The sequence below is a fragment of the Coregonus clupeaformis genome, chromosome 11, assembly GCF_020615455.1.
Source record: "Coregonus clupeaformis isolate EN_2021a chromosome 11, ASM2061545v1, whole genome shotgun sequence".
Lineage (NCBI taxonomy): Eukaryota > Metazoa > Chordata > Actinopteri > Salmoniformes > Salmonidae > Coregonus > Coregonus clupeaformis.
Window position 1 is genome coordinate 52,240,316 of NC_059202.1, and position 22,633 is coordinate 52,262,948.

Genomic DNA, 22,633 nt, shown 5'->3' on the forward strand with positions numbered 1-22,633 from the left:
TTAAACAAATGCAAATGCAGCTACTGTTGTTATTCTGGCTGCACTGTTTGACGTGACTGTAAATTAGCCGTAGTTGGCTAGCTAGCAAGGAAGGGATAAGATCGTTGCCAGCCAGTATGGCAGTGGAACATTAAGAACGAATGACTGGGTTGCGTCCATAGATACGAAACAAAAAGACTTAACGACTGGGTCGCGTCTCTGGCAACCGAACCGATAGAACGGACGACCAGCCGGCTTGGGTAGCAACACTAGATTTGTGTCGGGACTATATCTCGTGGAAGGATGACATAGCATAAATAAATTCATTAAAATAACGTTTTCTATGAAACTATGTCAATCATTATTTGAATTTGTTGGTAACCCGTGTCATTATATCCTCCAAAGACTTCTTCTTCATTATCACTTAAATGTTGCTAAAACACAGAGACCACACAGAAGACCAGTGTTTTTGTTTGTGTGCCCTATTCCCCTCAGGATAATAATCTCGCTCTCTCTCTGCACTCTCTCTTTCTCTCTGCCCGGGTGCTCAGCCCTCCCTTCCCCCTCCCTTACTCTCTCTCTCTCTCTCTCTCTCTCTCTCTCTCTCTCTCTCTCTCTCTCTCTCTCTCTCTCTCTCTCTCTCTCTCTCTCTCTCTCTCTCTCTCTCTGCTGCATTGATGCTGCTACCTCCCTCAGTGATGACATCACCAGGCTCAGTACAGCTCAGCATCCTTCCTGTAGGCAGCAGCAGGCAGTCAACAGAACAGAACAGAGACATTTTGGCTTCTAGCACGCAACGCAAACCCTTCTCGTTTTATCAAACCCTCCCTGGACCCCAGGCTATAGCAGGGTTTCTAGGCTATACTATAATATACCCTCTACCGGTCATTGTGTTATTTCTACCTTGTGTGTCTTCTTCCTGCTTGGAGGGAGGAGGGGAGAAAATAAGGGAGGTGGACTGACAGTCAGACAGAGAGAGAGAGAGAGAGAGAGAGAGAGAGAGAGAGAAAGAGAGAAGAGGATCTGGAGCTGGAAGACAGACGATTAACAGAGGAGGAGAGCAGAGCAAACAAGCTTCTTAAACCGGACGGGGCATTAAAGAGGTAGGATCCATTGTTCTGGTGATAATGCAGTATTCATGGGGCAGTGTCTGTTTGTTTGGTGTTGGGTCTCCTGCGGCTGGGAAGGGAAGGGAGAAATGATTGTGATGGGGTGCGGCTATTGAGGAGCTGTCAGCTCAGACCACGTAGGGTGGACGGAAAACTAGGAGCTTAAATATAATAGATCATTTTCTCTAGAACCTATTTATTGTTATTTTCTAGTATAATGTTGAGCTGGTTGACGATAAGAATGCCATTAAGGAGGTGGGCTAGGCATCTAAATCAGTTGGCAGCCTCATTTAGAATTTGACTTATTTGTTACGTTACAAACAAATCGTGCCTGTGACAATATAATAGCTGTTGAATTGTCCTGAAATATCCATTTCGAATGACAGCCTAGGTCTAGGCTACATGTGTGTGTCGTTCGTATCGCTATGACAAAAATGACGTGGTAAATGTGTAGGCTAACATTAGGATCATGATAAACTCCTACGATGCACAGCCTGTGCACCTGCGTCTTATTTCACACAGCATCCCAACAGTTATATCCTCGTGTTTACAGTCTCTCTCCAAAAAATGGCGGTCAGATGCGTACTCATGTCAGATTAAGCCTACACGCCCGCCTACCTGATAATAAGGTGGAGTGGCAGGAAGCCTAGTGGTTAGAGCGTTGGGCCAGTTATCGAAAGGTCGCTAGTTAGTATCCCTGGAGCGTTGGGCCAGTTATCGAAAGGTCGCTAGTTAGTATCCCTGAGCCGGCAAGGTGGAAAATCTGTCGCCCAGACTCTGGCTGTTACCCCACTCTCCGAGTCCGAGGGTGTCTCAGGGAGAATTGGGATATGCAAAAAAAAAACACATTGAAATAGGACAAATACAAGCACCCATCTTATTATTATTATAATACATTATACAATGGGGGTGGGTCTAATCCTGGATGCTGATTGGTTAAAACTGCATTCTAGCCGGTGTCTATTCCACAAGTCACCACCGGGTAAATCTATGATGTTGAAATGCTTTTTTTTTTACTGTTCCATCTCACTGCGCAATCCACTATCTCATCAGCCCAGCCAGGCAATTTATAAACTTCACCTCCCATTTCTTTTAGACTAGAAATTGGTTTTAAATAGCAGAGATTTGTATAACCTTTCTCTCTGTCTTTGCAACACTGTTTCAGTATTGAAATCCGATCTCCAGCTGTCCCATAGTAATGAACGTCTATGGGTCGGGAGTCGGGGCGAAACTGATCGGCAGCTTTTCTCAGCCAGTCGAAATCATGAATCAGCATTATTTTTATGGATATATATATATAAAGAAATGTCAATAGAAAACAGGTCAAATGAAAAGAAGCGCAGCTAGTTTATAGTCTTTCTAGCTTCAGTTTGAAGTGATTGCGGTAGCTGTGTTCTTGGCTAGCTCCTCTGAACAACAGTCTCCTGACGAGAGAGAGCACATTTTCTATGCCAGGTGAAATCGCACATCATTAGCTCATTGTTATGGATATATCCAAATAAATGTAACCAAAAACAGCTTAAACAAATGCAAATGCACCTACTATTGTTATTCTGGCTGCACTGTTTGACGTGACTGTAAATTAGCCGTAGTCGGCTAGCTTGCAAGCAAGGGATAAGAACGTTACCAGCCAGTATGGCAATAGAACATTTCGAACTAACGACTGGGTCGAGTCCATAGATACGGAACAAAAAGACTTAACGACTGGGTTGCATCACTGGCAAACGAACCGATAGAACGAATGACCAGCCGGCTTGGGTAGCAACCTTAGATTTGTGTCGAGACTATATCTCGTGGAAGGATGAAATAGTATGAATAAATTCATCAAAATATTATTTTTTTAAATGAAAATATGTAAATCATTATTTGAATATGTTGGTAACCCGTTATATAAAAGTGATAATGCCCTCGAAGCCGGTGTTTGGAGGATATATTAGCACGGTTTGCCGGCCCTTGACTTTGGCTCTGGCCTAACAACACCCGTGCCAATATATCCTCCAAACACCGGCTTCGAGGGTAATATCACTTAAGTAGCCACAGGTCATATAAATTATGTCAATGACATTTTGCTACGCAGTATCCATTTCCTAAAAGATGTTACCCGCCATTCTACCTTTATAGTTTGATAGGCCTACCTACTGGTGCAAGTAGGCCAGCCTACAAAACACATCAGAATTGTTCTGTATTTTACCTTTGCAATGAAGTCTACACCATTCCACCAAAGCAATCTGTATTTATGTCTCAATTCACTCCTGTTTGACGCCACCTCACATATATGTCCCGGGCTACTGGTAGACCTGCATGGAAGTCTTACTGCTGGTAGACCTGCATGGAAGTCTTTCTACTGGTAGACCTGCATGGAAGTCTTACTGCTGGTAGACCTGCATGGAAGTCTTTCTACTGGTAGACCTGCATGGAAGTCTTACTGCTGGTAGACCTGCATGGAAGTCTTACTGCTGGTAGACCTGCATGGAAGTCTTACTGCTGGTAGACCTGCATGGAAGTCTTTCTACTGGTAGACCTGCATGGAAGTCTTACTACTGGTAGACCTGCATGGAAGTCTTACTGCTGGTAGACCTGCATGGAAGTCTTACTGCTGGTAGACCTGCATGGAAGTCTTACTACTGGTAGACCTGCATGGAAGTCTTACTACTGGTAGACCTGCATGGAAGTCTTACTACTGGTAGACCTGCATGGAAGTCTTACTACTGGTAGACCTGCATGGAAGTCTTACTACTGGTAGACCTGCATGGAAGTCTTACTACTGGTAGACCTGCATGGAAGTCTTACTACTGGTAGACCTGCATGGAAGTCTTACTACTGGTAGACCTGCATGGAAGTCTTTCTACTGGTAGACCTGCATGGAAGTCTTACTGCTGGTAGACCTGCATGGAAGTCTTACTACTGGTAGACCTGCATGGAAGTCTTACTACTGGTAGACCTGCATGGAAGTCTTACTACTGGTAGACCTGCATGGAAGTCTTACTACTGGTAGACCTGCATGGAAGTCTTTCTACTGGTAGACCTGCATGGAAGTCTTACTGCTGGTAGACCTGCATGGAAGTCTTACTACTGGTAGACCTGCATGGAAGTCTTTCTACTGGTAGACCTGCATGGAAGTCTTACTGCTGGTAGACCTGCATGGAAGTCTTACTACTGGTAGACCTGCATGGAAGTCTTACTACTGGTAGACCTGCATGGAAGTCTTACTACTGTAGACCACATGGAAGTCTTACTACTGGTAGACTGTGGAAGTCTTACTACTGTAGACTGTGGAAGTGTTACTACTGTAGACCTGCATGGAAGTCTTACTACTGTAGACTAAATGGAATATTTTGGGGTTAACGTAATATGATATACAGTAGTTGTTGCTTGCTCTTATTTTGGGAGGCAGACCTACGCATTCGATTCCAAATCACAAGATCATGGGGGTGGGGCCTGTACGATCATGGGGGTGGGCCTGTACGATCATGGGGGTGGGCCTGTACGATCATGGGGGTGGGCCTGTACGATCATGGGGGTGGGCCTGTACGATCATGGGGGTGGGCCTGTACGATCATGGGGGGTGGGCCTGTACGATCATGGGGGGTGGCCCTGTACGATCATGGGGGGTGGGGCCTGTACGATCATGGGGGGGGGGCCTGTACGATCATGGGGGTGGGCCTGTACGATCATGGGGGTGGGCCTGTACGATCATGGGGGGTGGGCCTGTACGATCATGGGGGTGGGCCTGTACGATCATGGGGGTGGGCCTGTACGATCATGGGGGGTGGGCCTGTACGATCATGGGGGGTGGGCCTGTACGATCATGGGGGTGGGCCTGTACGATCATGGGGGTGGGCCTGTACGATCATGGGGGTGGGCCTGTACGATCATGGGGGTGGGCCTGTACGATCATGGGGGTGGGCCTGTATGATCATGGGGGTGGGCCTGTACGTGAGCCTACTGTGAGAATCTATTCAAATGATTCCATACAGCTTTTTAGTACCATACTCAGTCAAATAGTTATAGTCCTAGGTTACAATTGGGTATGGTAATGGTTTACCATTGGGAACTGGTTATAATGGTAGGTACACTACATGACCAAAGGTATGTGGACACCTGCTCGTCGAACATCTCAGTCCAAAATCATGCGCATTAATATGGAGTTGGTCCCCCCTCTTTGCTGCTATAACAGCCAGCCTCCACTCTTCTGGGAAGGCTTTCCACTAGATGTTGAAACATTTCTGTGGGGGACTTGCTTCCATTCAGCCACAAGAGCATTAGTGAGGTCGGGCACTGATGTTGGGCGATTAGGCCTGGCTCGCAGTCGGCGTTCCAATTCATCCCTAAGGTGTTCGATGGGGTTGAGGTCAGCGCTCTGTGCAGGCCAGGCAAGTTCTTCCACACCGATCTCAAAATAAACTTTTCTGTATGGACCTCGCTTTGTGCACAGAGGCATTGTCATGCTGAAGCAGGAAAGGGCCTTCCCCAAACTGTTGCCACAAAGTTGGAAACACAAAATCATCTAGAATGTCATTGTATGCTGGAGCGTTGAGATTTCCCTTCATTGGAACTAAGGGGCCTAGCCCGAACCATGAAAAACAACCACAGACCATTATTCCTCCTCCAGCAAACTTTACAGTTGGCACTATGCATTAGGGCAGGTAGCGTTCTCCTGGCATCCGCCAAACCCAGATTCATCTGTCGGACTGCCAGATGGTGAAGCGTGATTCATCACTCGAGAGAACGCACTTCCAGTGCTCCAGAGTCCAATGGCGGCGAGCTTTACACCACTCCAGCCGACGCTTGTCATTGCGCATAGTGATCTTAGGCTTGTGTGCGGCTGCTCGGCCATGGAAACCCATTTCATGAAACTCCAGATGAACAGTTCTTGTGCTGACGTTGCTTCCAGAGGCAGTTTGGAACTAGGTAGTGAGTGTTGCAACCGAGGACAGACGATTTTTACACGCTACACGCTTCATTACTCGCCGGTCCCGTTCTGTAAAGCTGAGCCGTTGTTGCTCCTAGACGTTTCCACTTCACAATAACAGCACTTACAGTTGACCGGGGCAGCTCTAGCAGGGCAGACATTTGACGAACTGACTTGTTGGAAAGGTGGCATCCTATGACGTTGCCGCGTTGAAAGTCACTGAGCTCTTCAGCAAGGGCCATTCTACTGCCAATGTTTGTCTCTGGAGATTGCATGGCGGTGTGCTCGATTTTATACACCTGTCAGCAACGGGTGTGGCTGAAATAGCTGAATCCACTCATTGGAAGGGGTGTCCACATACTTTTGTATATATAGTGTATCTTGAAGGATGTGTATGCCCTTATTAGTAAACCTATTCAATGCACCCTATTGGCCTTTGGGCCTTTGTGGCCATTAGCCAATGAGGATAAAGGAAATACACCCTGGTCTGGTGTGACAAGAGCAGTTTCTACCCATCAGCCATCAGTGTTCCATCAATATGCTAGAGGCATATTATTCTTGTGCTTGTAATTCTATATGTCAGATCCTTGCATCGTTTCTGATATTTTGTCATAGTTTCAAAAAAAAAAAAAACATGTTAATGATGCAAAAAAAGTGAGGCTTCTGAATTATTGTTTACTACCCAAATATGTAATGACTTTCAAAGGTTTGTAAATTGACTTTGACAGCACACAGACACATCTCAAATGGAGCACGTGTCAAAATGGAATCTGTCCCCTTACAACAACAACTGAGCATGTAATCATACTGTATGCAACTAATTGATATTTAATTGCTATCTAATTGCTGTAGAAATATGATTAAATCATATCTATCCTCATCCAATCATTCTAGTAATTGTACTCCTATAGCTCCTGCATTCTCCCAGTCTTGAACCCTGATCCAGTCTATGCTTGTTGTGTTGTGAATGACAGACTGACAGACTGACTGACTGACTGACAGACTGACAGACTGACTGACAGACTGACTGACTGACTGACAGACTGACAGACTGACTGACTGACTGACTGACTGACAGACTGACAGACTGACTGACTGACTGACAGACTGACAGACTGACTGACAGACTGACTGACTGACAGACTGACAGACTGACAGACTGAATGACAGACTGACTGACTGACTGACTGACAGACTGACAGACTGACAGACTGACAGACTGAATGACAGACTGACTGACTGACTGACTGACATACTGACAGACTGACAGACTGACAGACTGACTGACTGACTGACAGACTGACTGACTGACTGACTGACAGACTGACAGACTGACTGACGACTGACTGACTGACTGACTGACTGACAGACTGACTGACAGACTGACTGACAGACTGACTGACAGACTGACAGACTGACTGACAGACTGACTGACTGACAGACTGACAGACTGACAGACTGAATGACAGACTGACTGACTGACTGACAGACTGACTGACTGACTGACAGACTGACTGACAGACTGACTGACAGACTGACTGACAGACTGACTGACAGACTGACAGACTGACTGACAGACTGACTGACAGACTGACAGACTGACTGACTGACTGACTGACTGACAGACTGACAGACTGACTGACTGACAGACTGACAGACTGACAGACTGACAGACTGAATGACAGACTGACTGACTGACTGACAGACTGACAGACTGACAGACTAACAGACTGACTGACAGACTGACAGACTGACTGACAGACTGACTGACAGACTGACAGACTGACAGACTGACAGACTGAATGACTGACTGACTGACAGACTGACAGACAGACTGACAGAGTGAATGACAGACTGGTCTGATGTCTGTAGTTTTTTTGTAAAAAAAAAAGTAAAAAAAAGTATTTCTTTATTTTAAAACGGAGTCACATTGAGACCCAGGTCTCTTTTTAAATGAGCCCGGCAGTAACCTTGGGTTTGTTGAGTGACTGACTGACTGACTGGCTGACTGATTGACTGGCTGACTGATTGACTGATTGACTGACTGACTGACTGGCTGACTGATTGACTGATTGACTGACTGGCTGACTGACTGATTGACTGGCTGACTGATTGACTGGCTGACTGACTGATTGACTGGCTGACTGACTGATTGACTGACTGACTGATTGACTGATTGACTGACTGATTGACTGATTGACTGACTGGCTGACTGACTGATTGACTGGCTGACTGACTGATTGACTGACTGACTGATTGACTGATTGACTGACTGATTGACTGACTGGCTGACTGGCTGACTGATTGACTGACTGATTGACTGATTGACTGACTGGCTGACTGGCTGACTGGGATGACTCTGTGTTATTGGGCCAGTCAGGGTAATCCTAGGAAGCGGCCTGTCATTCAGCTGTGGCTGCACTTCCATTGTTGCCGCCAGGCTAGGTTTCATCTCCCCTCCACTGGAGCTGACCATGCACGCTCCTTTCATGAGACAGCCAGCCACACAGTCAGGCATCCTCTATTGTAGCCCGCTGCTACTGGTCTGGACCAGGGGATGTGAGGCCTTGTTTGTACACAGATTAATTTAATTGAATGACAGGTCCTAGTCTGTCGTGACTGACTGTTAACATAAACACAAATCAAGTACTTGTCCAACTCACGCGAGATTTGTTTCTTCGAGATTAGACAGGTCCAGTTGCCACCATGTCTCTTCTGTACATCTCTCTCCTCCTTCTCTCTCACTCTCTCTCTCTCTCTCTCTTTCTCTCTCACTCTCTCTCTCTCTCTCGCTCTCGCTCTCTCTCTCTCTCTCTCTGCTGTTTTACAGTTCAGTGTCATCTCCCTTAAATTAGATTATAGATTTCCGAGTGCTTGATGACTCTCGGAGGACTAGGTTGCCATAGTGATATGGATGGACAGAGGGGGGGTTAGTCTACAGCTTAGTGATCTCAGATCTTAGCTAACATCTTATCCTAAAGCTGAACTAATGTAATTTATGAGCATTATGCTTCCAATAGAGGGGCTTCCTGAATCAATATCCCCACTTCTGTTTATCTTAATAGATACACAGCAGAAGGGCTCTTTGATCTGGGATGTGTCAAACGTAGTGCACTAAATAGGGAATAGTCCATTTGGGGGACAGGCCTGGCGGGTTAGCGGTCAACACATCATAGAGACACTACATAATACTTAATACTTACTTTGTTGTCGATGGATTGGTCACCGTCCTCCGTTCGTATGTCCGTTCTAGTCACACACGACATCTCAGACAGCACCTGCCCTATTTTGATTAAACTTGGGTGAAGGGTGCGTCTTTGCCATAGAGATCCGGCATTTACAAAATGACACTGATTGGCCCAAGGGGGGGGCGCTTATAGTGATTAACTGACATCTGTGAGTCACACCAGAGAGGAAGAGACGCAGCGAGGGAGATAAATGGGTCTTCTCCAGCAGGTGGCGTTTTTTTTATTGTAATATATTTACTCACAAAGTGAGGAGATTTTGTATGGAGTGTCGAATTTGGTTAGCAAACATTTGTATGGCTTATTTGCTGTGTGTGACTTATTTGATCGAATATATACGTTTCGTAGTTCTTAGGTTGCTACAAATGTACTGGTAAGTGGGACACGTGACATCCCGGCAACTTTATGAAAAAATACTTCATATCGGAGTCGTGCCTGTTGTTCACACCCGTATCTGCCCTCTCATTGGCTAGAATAGTCACGCGTCTTTCTGTAGGCACTAACTCCGCCATGGTCCGTTGGAGAAAGCCTACGAGGAAAATGTGGTCTGTGGTAAACACAGGCTTAGGAAATCTTATACGTTTTGTTCTATGAGATCATCTTCATCAGCTAACGTCTTTATTTGTGCATTTTAAAACATTAATCACGTAAAGGTCATGTTAACTGACTGCTATTATCTCATAGAACATGTGGTCCTCTGTAGCTCAGCTTGTAGAGCACGGCGCTTGTAACGCCAAGGTAGTGGGTTCGATCCCCGGGACCACCCATACACAAAAAAATGTATGCACGCATGACTGTAAGTCGCTTTGGATAAAAGCGTCTGCTAAATGGCATATTATTTATTTATATAAGATTTCCTAAGTGTTAACCTCCGACCTTATTTTCAGCCTTCCTTCCAAAACCCTATTATTTCCCATAGGGATGGCTGAATGAACCAGAGGTACAGTGGGGAGAACAAGTATTTGATACACTGCCGATTTTGCAGGTTTTCCTACTTACAAAGCATGTAGAGGTCTGTAATTTTTTTAATCATAGGTACACTTCAACTGTGAGAGGGAATCTAAAACAAAAATCCAGAAAATCACATTATATGATTTTTAAGTAATTAATTTGCATTTTATTGCATGACATAAGTATTTGATACATCAGAAAAGCAGAACTTAATATTTGGTACAGAAACCTTTGTTTGCAATTACAGAGATCATACGTTTCCTGTAGGTCTTGACCAGGTTTGCACACACTGCAGCAGGGATTTTGGCCCACTCCTCCATACAGACCTTCTCCAGATACTTCAGGTTTCGGGGCTGTCGCTGGGCAATACGGACTTTCAGCTCCCTCCAAAGATTTTCTATTGGGTTCAGGTCTGGAGACTGGCTAGGGCACTCCAGGACCTTGAGATGCTTCTTATGGAGCCACTCCTTAGTTACCCTGGCTGTGTGTTTCGGGTCGTTGTCATGCTGGAAGACCCAGCCACGACCCATCTTCAATGCTCATACTGAGGGAAGGAGGTTGTTGGCCAAGATCTCGCGATACATGGCCCCATCCATTCACCCCTCAATACGGTGCAGTCGTCCAGTCCCCTTTGCAGAAAAGCATCCCCAAAGAATGATGTTTCCACCTCCATGCTTCACGGTTGGGATGGTGTTCTTGGGGTTGTACTCATCCTTCTTCTTCCTCCACACACAGTGGAGTGGAGTTTAGACCAAAAAGCTCTATTTTTGTCTCACCAGACCACATGACCTTCTCCCATTCCTCCTCTGGATCATCCAGATGGTCATTGGCAAATTTCAGACGGGACATGCGCTGGCTTGAGCAGGGGGACCTTGTGTGCGCTGCAGGATTTTAATCCATGACGGCATAGTGTGTTACTAATGGTTTTGTTTGAGACTGTGGTCCCAGCTCTCTTCAGGTCATTGACCAGGTCCTGCTGTGTAGTTCTGGGCTGATCCCTCACCTTCTTCATGATCATTGATGCCCCACGAGGTGAGATCTTGCATGGAGCCCCAGACCGAGGGTGATTGACGTCATCTTGAACTTCTTCCATTTTCTAATAATTGCGCCAACAGTTGTTGCCTTCTCACCAAGCTGCTTGCCTATTGTCCTGTAGCCCATCCCAGCCTTGTGCAGGTCTACAATTGTATCCCTGATGTCCTTACACAGCTCTCTGGTGTTGGCCATTGTGGAGAGGTTGGAGTCTGTTTGATTGAGTGTGTGGACAGGTGTCTTTTATACAGGTAACGAGTTCAAACAGGTGCAGTTAATACAGGTAATGAGTGGAGAACAGGAGGGCTTCTTAAAGAAAAACTAACAGGTCTGTGAGAGCCGGAATTCTTACTGGTTGGTAGGTGATCAAATACTTATGTCATGCAATAAAATGCAAATGTATTACTTAAAAATCATACAATGTGCTTTTCTGGATTACATTCCGTCTCTCACAGTTGAAGTGTACCTATGATAAAAATTACAGACCTCTACATGCTTTGTAAGTAGGAAAACCTGCAAAATCGGCAGTGTATCAAATACTTGTTCTCCCCACTGTAACTGCATCATTCATGGGGGACACCATTTTTATTGTTGCTTTGTTGTATTTCATTCTGTGGGGAACTTATTGAAATAGAAACCAACTGTAGGGTATATACACTATGCATTATTAGGTCATAACTGTATCAAATCGATACCTTAAACCAGGGGCGCAACTTTCACTGGGGACGGTGGGGGACATCCCCACATTCTGAAATTGCATTTTTTGTCCCCCTCACTTTTATCATTGGAATGTGATACAAAACGAGGCGACGGTGTTGCTTTAGGACCATGCGAACGCCTCCGAGCGTTCTGGTAGGCTGTTTGGAGTGTTTATCCGACTGGATACCTTTTTTTTTTTATACAAAAATATTATGTCCCCCCCCCTCACTTCTAAAACCAAAGTTCCGCCCCCTGCCTTAAACAGCGACAACTAAGACATTTATACCACCAATGCCCAGGACCCAGGGACATATAGAGAGAGTTGGGCCAACCTTTAAAATGGACGCCATGTAAGCAACTTTGAGCATTCCATTTATCCATTAATGACGAGGATTTGGAGTCTTGTACTTAGCATTGTTGAAATTCTGAAAATTCTAGAGAACAGCTATTGGTCAATATTGCCCGTGAGGAGCTAACATGGCTGCCATGGAATGTGGCGCCATGTAAATGCACCATGCAGAAACCTCAATGTCCTAAATCTCTAAATATATGGCTCTGGTAATACCTAAAGCTACCAGTAAATATGAATTGTGAAAGCATCTGTGTCGTGCTTACGACGTCTACATGAAGGCTCTATAAAGCGTTCATAAGATGCACTTCAAATAAAGCGGGACCTGAATTGTGTCTCACTCCTCTTCTTCTTCTGCAGGTGTTGCTACCCCATCTCCCAGACCCTGTATTTGGGCCCGTTTTGAGAGGCACTCCGTGCAGGCCGGTGCTAGGCAGGACGCACAATGGCCGGGGCCTCTGTGAAGGTGGCGGTGCGAGTCCGACCCTTCAACTCCAGAGAGATTGGGAAGGACAGCAAATGCATCATCCAGATGTCAGGAAACACAACCAGTGAGTATCACACACACACACACACACACATGCACACACCCACACACACACACACACCCACACTGTGTAAAAACACTGTAATTACTACGGTAACAACATTGTTGTTAAATATTATTTCATACCTACATTTTCACTTGCAGATATGATGTTATGCTAAACTGAATCACATTGGAAGGCAGCCATTTTGTATTGATGCTATGACTCCACAGTATTCAGCCAGCCATATTACACACACACACACACACACACACACACACACACACACACACACAAACACACACACACACATTATTATGCCTCCACAGTGCACCCAGCCAGCCTTCCACTGGACAGTCATCTACGGAACAGAGGAACAAATCTCACCTGACATTCATTTTGGGGTTTACTTTACTCATTCATTTAAATGTAGTTAATGTGATTTTTACTTTGAGGGTGGTTGTTGAACTGTGCCTGGTTTTCTGTTTTAATAGATTGGTTTTCGTATGGTTAGAATTGTACAGTAAAATTATTGTAGGGAAGCAATTTACAATTATATATATTTGCAAACAGTATAATATTATTGCCTATGCTACAGCAGCTTGCATGTATGTCTGCTATACCATTGTACAGTTAGGAAACTGTAAGGATACATGTTCATGGTATGGCTTGGCTAGAAAGAACCTGAACATGAGATGGTTCTGTTGGTATAGTAGACATTCATATCACAACAGATTACTTTTCGAGGGATTTATTATGGCTGGAGTCTGGATGCATTTAGCTGGTCAGTCACCTCTCTCTTGTGGAATGTCCTGGCCTGGTTTCTTGGGATCCAAGGTCACGGAGAGAAGTCTTAGCTATGGCGGTGAGGAGACTGGAGAGACTTGACATCCCAGTCCGTTCGGTAAGGTAAAGCCATCGGTCAATAATTGATGAGCCTTCCTAAAATATTTACCGTGTGGCCTAATTTAGCTCATCTCCACACGTTCCCTAGCCTTCTTCATGTCATGGCTGGCTGGAGTCAAAAACCAAGTCCCCCCATATTGTTGACATACAGAACAGGACCTATAGGTGTTGTTTGCATCCCAAATGGGACCCTTACTCCCTGTATAGTGCACTACTTTTGACTAGAGCCCCATGGGAATAGGGTGACACTTCGGACGCTTACCCAGTGTGTTTTAATATAGTCATTGTAAACAAACCTTTTTTTTTTTTGCACGGCTGTGCTGCGGTCACAGGTATATGACGCGGCCCAGTCGTTCGTTCGAAATGTTCCGTTGCCATGCTGGCATTTGAAACAACAGTGGAGATCGAATTTCAATATTGAAACAATGTTTCAATTGTCGAGAGACGGACAGCAACATTTGTACAAACCCCCCCGTTGTCGCAAACCAATTGTTAGGCTAGAAGCAAGGGGAAATAATGTCTAGATGCTTTTTACAGTGGAGATCAAGTTCATTAATTGGCTGTCTGGGCTGATGGGACAGAAAACAAGATGCCTATTTTTTTGCATCATAGGTTTACCCGTGCTAAATGCTTTTTTTTTAGTATGGCTTGGAACGCATCTCAACCAATCACTACGCTTGTTTTGACCAACCCGTTGTAGAATGTAGTTTCTATGCTGCATACCAATATGCTTCATAACGTTGTAGCATCAGGTATTTAGGTAGACCGATAGGGTTAATTGATGTAATCGTACACCTGTAGAGAAAAGGTGTTATGGAAAGGTCAGGGTGTGTAAGAGATAAAGCCTTTGGATTGTGTTTCAACAAATTATATATTGTATATGTATATATATATATATATATATATATATATATATATATATATATATATATATATATATATATATATTGCATTGTTAACATAGCATTGACACTGATATAGGCCTACTGTAAAATGCTTTATGTCTGACCCATGGACATTCCAAACGCTGTCAATAAGCAAGACTAAATTCACAATTGGTAAGACCTAAAAAGACAGTGAATAATCTAAATCAAATTCTAATAAAACGAAACAACAACTTGTTTTAAATAAGCTATGTCTAAATACAGTTACAGACACCATAATTGCTCCCTGTGGGCAGATAATAATAGGCTTAAGACAACGTAGACTATGGAGGATTTTACGCACATTCAAACTTTTCACAGGAGCTGGAAAAATGTCCAATATAAAGAGAAAGGGCGAATGTTCACTCACCGTTGTACTGCTCCCAGATGTACACAGCTAAAGCCCTCCATGGCTGTTGATACGGCCGGTAGTGACTTTGCAATGTGAAAGGTAAACAAACAAACAGGCAAATGTAGCTACAAGTGGATTCAGCACCACGGACAGAGATTGGAATTCCTGAGATTTGACAGTTGGGTCCAACAGAGGAAAATGGAAGATGCATTCTTTGACAAAATGATCAATGAAAAACAATAAGCAGTCTTAATTAAATAACTTGATGTTCCTGAACAGGCTTCCTACGGTCACTGACACCTTCCATGCAATGGGCATCACATGGAATGAGTCCAAACGTTTCACAGAAGCTGAACACAAAGCATGTCCAATATAAATCAAAAAGGGGAATGTCTGTTGACTGTTGATATTTTAATGAAACATGGTGATGTAGTGATAAGGCTACTGGCTAAATCAAAGACATAACCAATCCAGTTACCGACCAGATTTGGATCAGTCTAATACCTAGTTCCGCTGACTGAAATTGGCATATTGGCACAAGTGTTTAAGGACACCCCTCAAATGTTTCCACCCCTCCCACCAGCCGACGTTAGAGCCCAGGGTGAGAATAGGAGAGGAGGAGAGGCTTGACGACAACCCAGTCAGAACAGGCAGGTTAACGTTCTGGAGGCAGCTCTGCAGAGCGGTCACTAGCTGGCACAGCAACAAAGTCAAAAAATCCGATCCCTTCTTACAGTAGCTATGACCATCCCTATAGGCCCTTCTTACAGTAGCTATGACCAGCCCTATAGGCCCTTCTTACAGTAGCTATGACCAGCCCTATAGGCCCTTCTTACAGTAGCTATGACCAGCCCTATAGGCCCTTCTTACAGTAGCTATGACCAGCCCTCTAGGTCCTTCTTACAGTAGCTATGACCAGCCCTATAGGCCATTCTTACAGTAGCTATGACCAGCCCTATAGGCCCTTCTTACAGTAGCTATGACCAGCCCTATAGGCCATTCTTACAGTAGCTATGACCAGCCATAAGGGCCCTATTTACAGTAGCTATGACCAGCCCTATAGGCCCTCTCTTACAGTAGCTATGACCAGCCCTATAGGCCCTTCTTACAGTAGCTATGACCAGCCCTATAGGCCCTTCTTACAGTAGCTATGACCAGCCCTATAGGCCCTTCTTACAGTAGCTATGACCAGCCCTATAGGCCATTCTTACAGTAGCTATGACCAGCCATAAGGGCCCTTCTTACAGTAGCTATGACCAGCCCTATAGGCCCTTCTTACAGTAGCTATGACCAGCCCTATAGGCCATTCTTACAGTAGCTATGACCAGCCATAAGGGCCCTATTTACAGTAGCTATGACCAGCCCTATAGGCCCTTCTTACAGTAGCTATGACCAGCCCTATAGGCCCTTCTTACAGTAGCTATGACCAGCCCTATAGGCCCTTCTTACAGTAGCTATGACCAGCCCTATAGGCCCTTCTTACAGTAGCTATGACCAGCCCTATAGGCCATTCTTACAGTAGCTATGACCAGCCATAAGGGCCCTATTAACAGTAGCTATGACCAGCCCTATAGGCCCTTCTTACAGTAGCTATGACCAGCCCTATAGGCCATTCTTACAGTAGCTATGACCAGCCCTATAGGCCCTTCTTACAGTAGCTATGACCAGCCCTATAGGCCCTTCTTACAGTAGCTATGACCATCCCTCTAGGTCCTTCTTACAGTAGCTATGACCAGCCCTATAGGCCATTCTTACAGTAGCTATGACCAGCCCTATAGGCCCTATTTACAGTAGCTATGACCAGCCCTATAGGCCCTTCTTACAGTAGCTATGACCAGCCCTATAGGCCCTTCTTACAGTAGCTATGACCAGCCCTATAGGCCCTCCTTACAGTAGCTATGACCAGCCCTATAGGCTCTTCTTACAGTAGCTATGACCAGCCCTCTAGGCCCTTCTTACAGTAGCTATGACCAGCTCTATAGGCCCTTCTTACAGTAGCTATGACCAGCCCTATAGACCCTTCTTACAGTAGCTATGACCAGCCCTATAGGCCCTTCTTACAGTAGCTATGACCAGCCCTATAGGCCCTTCTTACAGTAGCTATGACCAGCCCTATAGGCCCTTCTTACAGTAGCTATGACCAGCCCTATAGGCCCTTCTTACAGTATGACCAGCCCTATGACTAGCCCTATAGGCCCTTCTTACAGTAGCTATGACCAGCTCTATAGGCCCTTCTTACAGTAGCTATGACCAGCCCTATAGGCCCTTCTTACAGTAGCTATGACCAGCCCTATAGGCCCTTCTTACAGTAGCTATGACCAGCCCTATAGGCCCTTCTTACAGTAGCTATGACCAGCCCTATAGGCCCTTCTTACAGTAGCTATGACCAGCCCTATAGGCCCTTCTTACAGTATGACCAGCCCTATGACTAGCCCTATAGGCCCTTCTTACAGTAGCTATGACCCGCCCCTATAAGCCCTTCTTACAGTAGCTATGACCAGCCCTATGGGCCCTTCTTACAGTAGCTATGACCAGCCCTATAGGCCCTTCTTACAGTAGCTATGACCAGCCCTATAGGCCCTTCTTACAGTAGCTTTGACCAGCCCAATAGGCCCTTCTTACAGTAGCTATGACCAGCCCTATAGGCCATTCTTACAGTAGCTATGACCAGCCCTATAGGCCCTTCTTACAGTAGCTATGACCAGCCCTATAGGCCATTCTTACAGTAGCTATGACCAGCCATAAGTGCCCTTCTTACAGTAGCTATGACCAGCCCTATAGGCTCTTCTTACAGTAGCTATGACCAGCCCTATAGGCCCTTCTTACAGTAGCTATGACCAGCCCTATAGGCCCTTCTTACAGTAGCTATGACCAGCCCTCTAGGCCCTTCTTAGAGTAGCTATGACCAGCCCAATAGGCCCTTCTTACAGTAGCTATGACCAGCTCTATAGACCCTTCTTACATTAGCTATGACCAGCCCTATAGGCCCTTCTTACAGTAGCTATGACCAGCCCTATAGGCCCTTCTTACAGTAGCTATGACCAGCCCTATAGGCCCTTCTTACAGTAGCTATGCCCAGCCCTATAGGCCCTTCTTACAGTAGCTATGACCAGCCCTCTAGGTCCTTCTTACAGTAGCTATGACCAGCCCTATAGGCCATTCTTACAGTAGCTAAGACCAGCCCTATAGGCCCTTCTTACAGTAGCTATGACCAGCCCTATAGGCCATTCTTACAGTAGCTATGACCAGCCATAAGGGCCCTTCTTACAGTAGCTATGACCAGCCCTATAGGCCCTTCTTACAGTAGCTATGACCAGCCCTATAGGCCCTTCTTACAGTAGCTATGACCAGCCCTATAGGCCCTTCTTACAGTAGCTATGACCCACCCCTATAAGCCCTTCTTACAGTAGCTATGACCAGCCCTATAGGCCCTTCTTACAGTAGCTATGACCAGCCCTCTAGGTCCTTCTTACAGTAGCTATGACCAGCCCTATAGGCCATTCTTACAGTAGCTAAGACCAGCCATAAGGGCCCTTCTTACAGTAGCTATGACCAGCCCTATAGGCCCTTCTTACAGTAGCTATGACCAGCCCTATAGGCCCTTCTTACAGTAGCTATGACCAGCCCTATAGGCCCTTCTTACAGTAGCTATGACCAGCCCTATAGGCCCTTCTCACAGTAGCTATGACCAGCCCAATAGGCCCTTCTTACAGTAGCTATGACCAGCCCTATAGGCCATTCTTACAGTAGCTATGACCAGCCCTATAGGCCCTTCTTACAGTAGCTATGACCAGCCCTATAGGCCATTCTTACAGTAGCTATGACCAGCCCTATAGGCCCTTCTTACAGTAGCTATGACCAGCCCTATAGGCCATTCTTACAGTAGCTATGACCAGCCCTATAGGCCCTTCTTACAGTAGCTATGACCAGCCCTATAGGCCCTGGCATATGGCACTGGCCTCTGTCTCTGCAGCATAACCAGTAGAGAGAGGGAGTGACGGCCATCTCTGCCAAGGGAACACTGAATACTGCCACCTGCACTATTGTAATGTTAGGGTGAGTCCCTAAATGCACCTTTTTTTTCCTTTTCTATGTGCACTTCTTCTTTTGACCAGGGCCCGTAGTTGAAAAGGGAGGCGTTTGGGACGCAGCCTTAGATCAGTGTCCCCTGGTCGGGAATGTAATGACCGTAAGGAGGGGTAACTTTGTGATGTCCTCGTACTGAAGGATTCCTCCTGTGGTTATCTTCTTTGTGATGTCCTCGTGCTGTAGGATTCCTCCTGTGGTTATCTTCTTTGTGATGTCCTCGTGCTGTAGGATTCCTCCTGTGGTTATCTTCTTTGTCTAGATGCATATCTTCTTAGGGACTCAGGCGGGACACAAACACAACACACAGTCGGATGCTGATGCCACTATTTCACATCACATGACTTTGTATGTCTGCAGGCACTACGTCCTGATTGGCTTCTAGGGTAATTACTTGAAAAGGAACAGTCATTTCCTTATGCTACCAGAAGGCAGGATAACATGTGTGGTATGTGTCTCACAGAACAGTGGATTTATTGCAGCCTGATCCCAGATCTGTGGCAACTCCTGATCCCAGATCTGTGGCAACTCCTGATCCCAGATCTGTGGCAACTCCTGTGAATTTGCTATACAGTATACTGCACAAATACACTACATGACCAGCAGTATGTGGACACCTGCTCGTCCAACATCTCATTCCAAAATCATGGGCATTAATATGGAGTTGGTTCCCCCCCTTTGCTGCTATAACAGCCTCCACTCTTCTGGGAAGGCTTTCCACTAGATGTTGGAACATTGCTGCGGAGACTTCTTTCATTCAGCCACAAGAGCATTAGGGAGGTCGGGCACTGATGTTGGGCGATTAGGCCTGGCTCGCAGTCGGCGTTCCAATTCATCCCAAAGGTGTTTAAAAGGGGTTGAGGTAAGGGCTCTGTGCAGGCCAGTCAAGTTCTTCCACACGGATCTCAACAAACCATTTCTGTATGGACCTCGCTTAATGCACGGGGGCATTGTCATGCTGAAACAACAACGGGCCTTCCGTAAACTGTTGCCACAAAGTTGGAAGCACAGAATCGTCTAGAATGTAATTGTATGCTGTAGCATTAAGATTTCCCTTCACTGGAACTAAGGGGCCTAGCCCGAACCATGAAAAACAGCCATTATTCCTCCTCCACCAAACTTTACAGTTGGCACTATGCATTGGGGCAGGTTGCGTTCTCCTGGCATCCGCCAAACCCAGATTAGTCCGTCGGCCTGCCAGATGGTGAAGCGTGATTCAGAGAAGGCGTTTCCACTGCTCCAGATTCCAATGGCGGTGAGCTTTACACCACTCCAGCCGACGCTTGGCATTGCGCATGGTGATCTTAGGCTTGTGTGCGGCTGCTCGGCCATGGAAACCCATTTCATGAAACTCCAGATGAACAGTTCTTGTGCTGACGTTGCTTCCAGAGGCAGCTTGGAACTCGGTAGTGAGCGTTGCTACCGAGGACAGACAATTTTTACATGCTACACGCTTCAGCACTCTGCGGTCCCATTCTGCGAGCTTGTGTGGCCTACAACTTCGCGGCTGAGCCGTTGTTGCTCCTAGACGTTTCCACTTCACAATAACAGCACTTACAGTTGACCTGGGCAGCTCTAGCAGGGCAGAAATTTGACGATCTGACTTGTTGGAAAAGGTGGCATCCTATGACGGTGCTCACGTTGAAAGTCACCGAGCTCTTCAGCAAGGGCCATTCTACTGCCAATGTTTTATCTATGGAGATCGAATGGCTGCGTGCTCGATTTGATACACCTGTCAGCAACGGGTGTGGCTGAAATAGGCGAATCCACTAATTTGAAGGGGTGTCCACATACTTTTGTATATGTAGTGTATATCTGGGACCAGGCTAAATGTGTACATCCTCATATGGTGTAGTTCTCTATCTTTAATCCACTGTTGTAATGTATCGTGATGTCAGTTTTAACCCAAAGCAACAAGCATTGCCCTGTTGTTCAGGCTGGACAGTGTCAAATGGCATCTTACTACTACTATCACTATTACCACAGGCCTCTGGTCAAAAGTAGTGCTTTTTATAGGGGGAAGAAAAAAGTGTGTCATTTGGGACGCACTTTCAGTGCGGTCTGAGTAGCTCCTCTGCAGCACAGAATACAGATGGGGGGTTCAGGGGAGTTCGATGGACCAAGCGGGGCACATAATCGATTTTCAACGCAAGATTACCTGCGAGAACATTCTGTTTGTTGTGCCCGTGCCATCTGATCTCAGAAGACGATCTCTCTGTCCCCTTCTCTGAATGTAGCCGGGTGCAGTCACAGCTGTTTAATGCTTCCTCTCTGTAACTTACAGCAACAATGAAATGTACCATGTCATCAAAAACACATCCACTTAACTTAAACCATTTAAGTGTCACTGCATTACAGTGAAGTTTACCTTAAAATCAGCAGCATTATAAAGTTGAAACCCTTCTCCTCAGACGTACTTTTATTGGACGGGACAGCATTGATGGGCCAGCATTGATGGGCCAGCATTGATGGGCCAGCATTGATGGGACAGCATTGATGGGACAGCATTGTGTGCCTGGTGCCAGCCTTGTCTTGCAACCCACTCCAACACAATACCGCTACCCTATTTAGAGGCTCTCAACAGATCGTTCTCTGTTCAGACTGGTTCAATGGCACCGTCTGCATCCCAAATGGAAGCCTATTCCCTTATTATTAGGTACCTTTTATTCCCTATGGGCCCTGGTCAAAAGTAGTGCAATACATAGGGTATAGGGTGGCATTTGGGACGCAGCTTAGCATATTGTTCTGTGTCCATACTGAGTCAATGGGGTTGGCTGCTTGGCTGTAGGGTCTGTCTGTCTGAATGGAGGCAGGATGATGTCATGACAGAACCTCATGCATGGTAGCAGTGAGACTGGACTGGACGGGGTGGGGGGTGGAATAGGGGAGGAAGGAATGAGAGACAGTGAGGGGGAGAGAGAGAGACAGAGAGAAAAACAGACAGAGAGAGAGATAGAGAGAGAGAGAGAGAGAGAGAGAGAGAGAGAGAGAGAGAGAGAGAGAGAGAGAGAGAGAGAGAGAGAGAGAGAGAGAGAGAGAGAGAGAGCTGGGAGGAGGAAGGTAGAAGAGAGAGGGGAAGGGGCTGGAAGGAGGAAGGTAGAAGAGAGAGGGGAAGGGGGCTGGAAGGAGGAAGGTAGAAGAGAGAGGGGGAAGGGGGCTGGAAGGGGGAAGGTAGGAGAGAGAGGGGAAGGGGGCTGGAAGGAGGAAGGTAGAAGAGAGAGGGGAAGGGGGCTGGAAGGAGGACGGTAGAAGAGAGAGGGGAAGGTGGCTGGAAGGGGGAAGGTAGAAGAGAGAGGGGAAGGGGGCTGGAAGGAGGAAGGTAGAAGAGAGAGGGGAAGGGGGGCTGGAAGAGAGGAAGGTTGAGAGAGAGAGAGGGGAAGGGGGCTGGAAGGAGGAAGGTAGAAGAGAGAGGGGAAGGGGGCTGGGAAGGAGGAAGGTAGAAGAGAGAGGGGAAGGGGGCTGGAAGGAGGAAGGTAGAAGAGAGAGGGGAAGGGGGCTGGGAGGAGGAAGGTAGAAGAGAGAGGGGAAGGGGGTAATTTGTGCATCACTCTCTGCTTTGTGTT

General features: G+C 46.2%; 1 protein-coding gene across 1 annotated transcript in view; it reads left to right on the plus strand.

Moving 5' to 3' along the window:
* Nucleotides 1-715: 715 nt before the first annotated feature.
* The window catches only part of LOC121556646 (kinesin-like protein KIF1A), a 150,303-nt gene continuing 128,385 nt past the window's right edge, over nucleotides 716-22,633 (plus strand). Inside the window, 2 exon segments of the mRNA XM_045223583.1 lie at nucleotides 716-1,082; nucleotides 12,637-12,827. Of these exon segments, the coding sequence (XP_045079518.1) occupies nucleotides 12,722-12,827 (106 nt within the window). The 5' untranslated portion in view covers nucleotides 716-1,082; nucleotides 12,637-12,721.